General features: G+C 34.3%; 1 protein-coding gene across 2 annotated transcripts; it reads left to right on the top strand.

Annotated features, from left to right (window-relative positions):
* Window positions 1-1,420: 1,420 nt before the first annotated feature.
* Window positions 1,421-2,927, top strand: LOC105696168 (mediator of RNA polymerase II transcription subunit 31). Of its 2 annotated transcripts, XM_012418535.2 has the most exons (4): window positions 1,421-1,732; window positions 2,005-2,094; window positions 2,171-2,258; window positions 2,319-2,927. In XM_012418535.2, the coding sequence occupies exons 1-4, from the start codon at window positions 1,666-1,668 to the stop codon at window positions 2,482-2,484; spliced, it is 411 nt and encodes a 136-aa protein (XP_012273958.1). In that variant the 5' UTR covers window positions 1,421-1,665; the 3' UTR covers window positions 2,485-2,927. The 2 variants fall into 2 exon arrangements, with proteins under 2 accessions (XP_012273958.1, XP_012273868.1); XM_012418445.1 differs by having other exon boundaries at window positions 1,441-1,732; window positions 2,171-2,927.
* The last annotated feature ends 3,916 nt before the right edge of the window (window positions 2,928-6,843 follow it).

Genomic DNA, 6,843 nt, shown 5'->3' on the forward strand with positions numbered 1-6,843 from the left:
TTTAATGACTGCTCTGATTCCTGAAACATTCCATGAAAGTATTTTTATATTATACTTCTCTCCATCCGCATTTAATTTTTCACAGTTAAAATTAATTTCTTTAAGGTCTGTGTCCGTTTTATTCATCGCCTGTTTAGGTTCAGTTTTTGCTTTCTTGGCCACAGATTCTTCATTTTCATTTTCCATTCTCTTAGTTTTTCGGCTAACACCTTTCGATGATGTCTCATCTTTCTTTGTTTCTGAATTTTCAGTCTAAAAATTTTGATTGCTTTAGTAATTACTTATACATGAAAAAATTTAACGTCTTTCCTGTCTTAATCATGAAATTAAACAGAAGAGACTCCATTAAGAGCAAAAATAATTAAAATATCATCTCTAACCTTCTTGGCGCGTCCACGTTTTGGAGGCATGATAAAAGTTCTTGTATACCCAAAGTGAAAGAACTGATTGAAATTCGAATGCTTATAAATCTTGTGATGGATCGATTTTAGGATAGATTTAAAAGAAAATGTAGAAGTACACTTAATAAACAAACTTTCCGTGATCAAAGATATCATGAAAGGTCCTGCCAGCCAGTGCTGCTAGAAATCCCACACGACTTTCCCCTCCAAAATCCCGCAGCGGGATTTTTCCCCCTCCACTTGCCTACCCCGCTCGCCCAATAGTGCCGCCGCGGCCGTAGAAATGTGGTAGCTTTAAAGCAGAGATGAGTTTAAGGTAAGGTTGTGATTGTTTTCACCATAAAAAATATATGAACTTATATATGTTTCAATAACAAATATAAGTACTCATGACAGTATCGTAATTTACAAACTTCCCGATGAAGGAGAATTCATCTTCCTCTTTACATCTGATATTTGACATGAAATAAAATTTGGGGTTATAATATTCCTGTGCAGATGCGAAATCGTCCCAGCGCTCCCGCACACGGAATTTTTCCCCTCTTATGGCAACGCTGCTGCCAGCACTCTTTTTAAAAAGGGTCAACGGAAATTTGCTATGGATATAATGAATATTTTCGTATGTACATACATATATACTATAATTAGAAGTTCAACAATATAATTTTCTTATCATGTCATGTAAGCGTGAATTATTTAACAGTTTTCAATGTTTAATAATGTAATGTAACCTCGCAATAACAAAAACTAACCTGTACATACTAATAAATTCTCTTTCTTCTAACGAAAATGGATCTAAGGCATCACGTAATTCGCTTCTTCTTCTAATAAGGTTATTATTACGCCCCCGAATACGATTGTTGCCAAAAATCAAAACACCCAGGAGGTTTTCTATTTTGAATTTCGGTATCACAATCCGTGGAAGATGGCGTCCACGGCGCTTATTTTTCTATCTTTTCTGGCTTTACGTAATATACATACCTCCTGGTCCTCGTCCGATATGGTTGCCACCTACAGAGGAATTTTCAAACAATGTTCTGTATCCTTCAGTGAGGATGAGTGCTCCAATAAGAGACCCTATGTAGTCATCCTCGTGGTTTCTAGTCTCTATGCTCACCACTGCTCACCACTGCTCACCACGGTCCCCACCACCAGGAATAACGGGGAGGATCTAATTCGTAAGATTGTGATCCGAAATTTGAATTAATATGTTTTACTTTTGATTATTCAGTTTAAAAATAGAGGTAATTTCAATTGAGATAATATGAATCGAATAGATGATGCGCCAAATCTAATGAAAGGTCGAAAACCATCATTTATCGGTATGAATGGTAAGTAAATTAGTAAGATAATATTTACATTAATTTTGTAAACAATACTTAACACTTTTAGTCATCAAAATTTTGATTAATGGTGTTAAATCGCTGCAATAGTCCTATGTGTTTAATGATATTTTGGAAAAATGTTTTTTCGAATAACCTAACCTAAACCTTACAGTTTATCAGATCCAAATAACAAACAAAAGAACTTGAGTGACTATTTAGTTTTATATATCATTGGTATATAATATTGGTTGTTAATTAAATAGAATAACATTTTTTAGGTGGACCAGAGACTGAAGACCAGCAGCGGTTGCGTTTTCAGGTCGAACTAGAATTTGTACAGTGCCTCGCGAATCCTAATTATCTCAATTGTAAGTCTGACACATCATTAGTGTTTCAACAAATTTTACATATTTCATCGATGTTAATGAATATTTTTTTAATTAGTTTTAGCACAGCGTGGATATTTCAAAGATTCAGCATTCATAAATTATTTGAAATATTTACTATATTGGAAGGAACCAGAATATGCAAAGTACTTAAAATATCCTATGTGCTTATATTTTCTTGACTTACTTCAATACGAGCATTTCAGAAGAGAAGCTGTTAATTCGCAATGCACCAAGTTTATCGATGATCAACAGATTCTATTATGGCAACATTATACAAGACGTAGAACAAGATTAATTCAAGCAGCTACTGAACAAACCCAACAAAGCAATCCCCAGAGTAATGGTATGGTGCAACCAAAGGTTCCTTAAGTAATATAAACAAATGTAACCAATGATGCTGTGAACTCTGCTATATATTTGTTTTAAGTTAAGGATATTTTAATGGTACATTTTCAAAGTGATATATTATAAATACAATAATTTTTTATGTACATTATACAAGTTTTTTATATTCATTTACCTGTAATGTGAATCTTTTCTCTTGCTAAAGACCATCTTTGAACACTTTCATTATAAGAACTCTGTCGATATTTAAGCTTAATGTACTAGGTTACTTTCCATTTAATATTGATTGTGACTTAGGTACGCTTCAAAACACTGGATTGCTCTTCTATAATTTAACTAGGCATAATGTAGTAATTAAAATTTGTGGTAAGATATTAGTATTTCAGATTTTCTATGAATATAAAGAAATGTATACATGTAGAATTGTATATTTATTTAGGTAGAAAATAAAACGTCATATAATGGAATTGTGCTATTTATTTTATAACATTCAATGGAAAATATAATAACTAAGTAAACTTCATAATAAGAGCTTATTTTATCATTATGGAGATTTATATATTATCAACAAATAGTAATATAAAAGTACTACGGAAATCCGTAACTAAATTTAATAGACTAGAATATATAATATGTATATTAAGGTAGTATAAACGGCCTTATGCTATTAGAAATATTAATTTGTAAAAGTTTGATAATCTTGAGAAAGTATAAAACAATGTAGCTATGAAAATGAGGAACAAATTAAGATTATGATATTGTTTACAGAAAGTATTGTTTTTAAAATGTTTCCGTAATAAGAAAAATATTTTAAAGTATTTCTCTTTTTAACATTGACATATTATAACAAACATGTAAAGGTATTTGAAGAACTGATTTGTGTACAAATATCCAGCATCCAATTAAAGAAGTACACTCTAAACCAGACTGAAATCTTGAACAAAATTATAGTAGTCATTTGTAAAACAATAATACCAAACGACCCAGTTCAAATAAGTGAAAGATAAAAATTGTATAATCTACACACTTATATAGGTAATAAAAATCATACATGATATTTAAATTTCTAACCATACACAAAGGATCGGAATTGTCATTTTTGTTATTGAAATCGTTTAAATAATTGAACCAACTACAATCATCTCCATCATTTTTCCAAATAAACCTTGTTTACAGTGCAAATTATTTTCTCGCACGTTCAACAAACAATCAATGGAAGTTGATCTCAATTTTTTATCGTACTCGCGTCTGGTAAAGTTACCTAGAAACGGATAAGAAATTTCCATTTATCATTTATACAATATCTGATTAATTCGACTGTCTAACACTGATAAATCCGATACCGGAGGCGTCAGTACACCCTCACGTTCCAGTAACCTCTCACCTATTCCTGTTGCAAGGTATTACCCCCTGCCCCCCCGTCTATCCCTCTCAAGGTGGTTGACCCGGCGTCCCTGTTGCCACGACAACGCTCCCGTGACGTCACGGGCTCGGGTTTATAGGTGACCTACATTCCAAAAATAGAGTTCGAACCGCCCCATCTCGGAGACGCGCGCGGCCACTGCTATCCACCCCCGTTCTGCCCGAGTTTCTAATCCCAAAGTCATCGCAGATCCAGCGGGGGAAAGCGCACGTCCACCAAGCACCGACGGCGACTGAAGAGTATATTGATTGACAACTGCTGGAGACGGATGGCTTAACACCTTCCGCGGGATGCTGCATTATGCGTCGTTAGCAATGCTTCGCTTGGTTGTGAAATCATGCTTCTAAGCGTGTTCATACTTATGAATGAAATACGATTCTTCGATAAACTCATAGATTATTTATAGTCTTTGAGAATGTCAACGAAATGAATAATGGCAGTTATTCTTGGTCAGATATTTCGTTCAAAGAAAGTTTATCTTGTATTAACCCTTTCGCTACGGTGTATTTTAATAGATAGCCTGCGTGGCAGATGGTAGATATTCAATTACGACCTACGTTGTAAACTGCCAAACTTTTATCGGCATGTATTCTTTTCTGTTCGTTGTCAGAACAAGTAACAATTGTTAGGCCTCTGTAGATAGCAATAGTACATGGCAAGCAAATTTACAACGCGTCCACAGAGATTGTAGTTCTCCATTGCAGATGAAGATAAAGTCTTAATATCTCACATGTTTCAAAAAGACTAAGGTAATAACTCTATTCGATGTGGTAGCACTATCGCAGCTATTATCGAATCGATGCAAGGAACCATTGATTCTCCAGGTCCACCAAAGGAAGGTTGCTATGGAATGGAACACACCTAGGAGCAACTAAACTTCTCCGGCACCTGTTTTGTTGACTTGTCATGAGAATTTTAGCATATGGGTGAAAACAGAATTTCATGCCATTACTTGATTTCTCACTGATTCTCATAATTAGAGTGATCACTTACTTTGTGTGCACATATGCTTATTCTAAATGCTCATAAGTACTCTTTTTCTCATCAATCTAAAAATTTCTATTTTAAACGCCCTGTAACAATGTCTTACACTCCATCATTTTGTAGTCAATCATTGCCCTATGAAAGTATTTCGAATTAAAGTCAAACTTGTACAGAAGGCACCATAGGCAAGCAGCCAACACTCGTCAGTGGATGATGGCGATCGCGTAAAGATCCCACCTCGCCTATAATGCACGATTTTACATGCTGAAAGAAGCTTATAATCTTACAGAGAGCAAAATGCCTGCGGACTGCCATCAAGAAAACGGCATCATGAAACGAGGCTTCTTTCGTGCATCTATGCACTCTATGCAAGAGATGAAGGTTGCCGTGGAACAGCACCTATTTAGGTTATTTAATTCCACAGTTATGGATAGACAAAACATCCCAAGAATAAGGATCCTGTTTAATTGGCTGAGTTTCATATGTATACACGCTAGTAAAATTTGTAACTGACTAACTTTTTGTTAGTGGAAGTGATATTAGATTAAACGCGTACATAATACATTCGATATTTGCCAAAATTCTGGTCGCTCTTGTTCGTAGGACCACCTGTATCTGTCTCACTAATAGGATCACTTATAGTAATCTAACAGAGTGTAATACTGTAAGCAAAATTAAATATTAAATTAAGAAATTTAACATATGATTCATTTGTGATGGTAGTATAAGAGGATACACAATGTAAAAGAATATGTGTATACGATACCACAAACATCCTACGCCAACATATTACCCCATGTACGTCCTCACCGTCCTCGCTCAACGAGCGTTTCCCGGCAAATGGCTGTCCTGACGTCCTGCGCTTCTTTCCGTACCCCGCCATCATCTCCACCAATGGATCTCTTTACTATTTTTTTTTATATTCGAAACATTAAATTTTAGGATTACATATTTTTCTTTCTCCTAACATAAAAAATCAATATATTCTAGGGGTGTGCTAATATTTTGAGTTTAATTACATTCTCACTGCTTAAATATCACTATTATTGTTCGATTTTAATTTTTGGTATCCAATATATTTGTTATATACTCCTTAGCGTGGATGCAGTATATCTGTAATAATATTAATTTTAATACATTTGTGAACTAAACGGTTATTTTGTGTATACGTTCTTGTAAAGTGTACGAGTAAATGTTTTTAACGCAAGTTTTCTTTATTCGAAAGATGTGTTATCAGGATTAAATTACAAGTTGCTTTATAAATCCTCTCAAAACAGATTTTGAATTAAAATTTCACGAAAGATACGCGATGTAAAGGTAGTTGACTAATTATTAACTTCGAATTTTTTTTCACGGGATTTCTCATTCCATCGTATATCATCTCTAAGCACGAAAATTGAAACCATAACCGAACAGAATTAAAAACAAATATGACAAGTTGAAATGACTACCGAAGAAAAATTCAAACAAAACGGCAGTTCTGGGAGCGAAGCAAGAAACTTTTTAGTGGTGGGTTTTTCGAGCTTCACAGCCCCAATAGTCGAATGACGCTGTTCTCTTTCTCGCACATTGATCCATGGCCCTCCTGTCTTTGACATGGACCAATGAGCGTAAGCAAGGCCATTACCTTCCTATAATTGGGGTCACACAGCTGAAAAAATTATTTTCTAGGAATTGCCCCAATTATCTATATACAGTCTGATACAGCTTTTATAACGATTCAGTTGTTTTCACGTGGGCCGTACAAAAATCCACTCTCTATTTTACGAATTGCTACGTAAAATTCGAAAATAGCTATTTTGATTTATTGTTTCAAAAGTATTTAACACTTTTAAATAGCCCCGTAAAAATACTATACTGTTGTTAAAAATTACAGGATCTCATATTATCAACGCATTTCTTGCACGATATTAAATAGAAATCTTTTTTTTAATAATCCAGAAATTCATGACTTAGAACATTCTACCGATAAAGGC

The sequence above is a fragment of the Orussus abietinus genome, unplaced genomic scaffold (genome assembly GCF_000612105.2).
Source record: "Orussus abietinus isolate OABI.00-Male unplaced genomic scaffold, Oabi_2.0 scaffold164, whole genome shotgun sequence".
Classification (NCBI taxonomy): domain Eukaryota; kingdom Metazoa; phylum Arthropoda; class Insecta; order Hymenoptera; family Orussidae; genus Orussus; species Orussus abietinus.

What these genes read in the sequence shown, in the direction of transcription:
- LOC105696168 (XM_012418445.1), top strand. Translation starts at nt 1,666, where the DNA reads ATGAATCGAATAGATGATGCGCCAAATCTAATGAAAGGTCGAAAACCA. An exon ending in ATCATTTATCGGTATGAATG is followed by an intron (nt 1,733 to 2,004) that starts GTAAGTAAATTA and finishes AACATTTTTTAG; the next exon opens with GTGGACCAGAGACTGAAGAC. An exon ending in GAATCCTAATTATCTCAATT is followed by an intron (nt 2,095 to 2,170) that starts GTAAGTCTGACA and finishes TTTTTTAATTAG; the next exon opens with TTTTAGCACAGCGTGGATAT.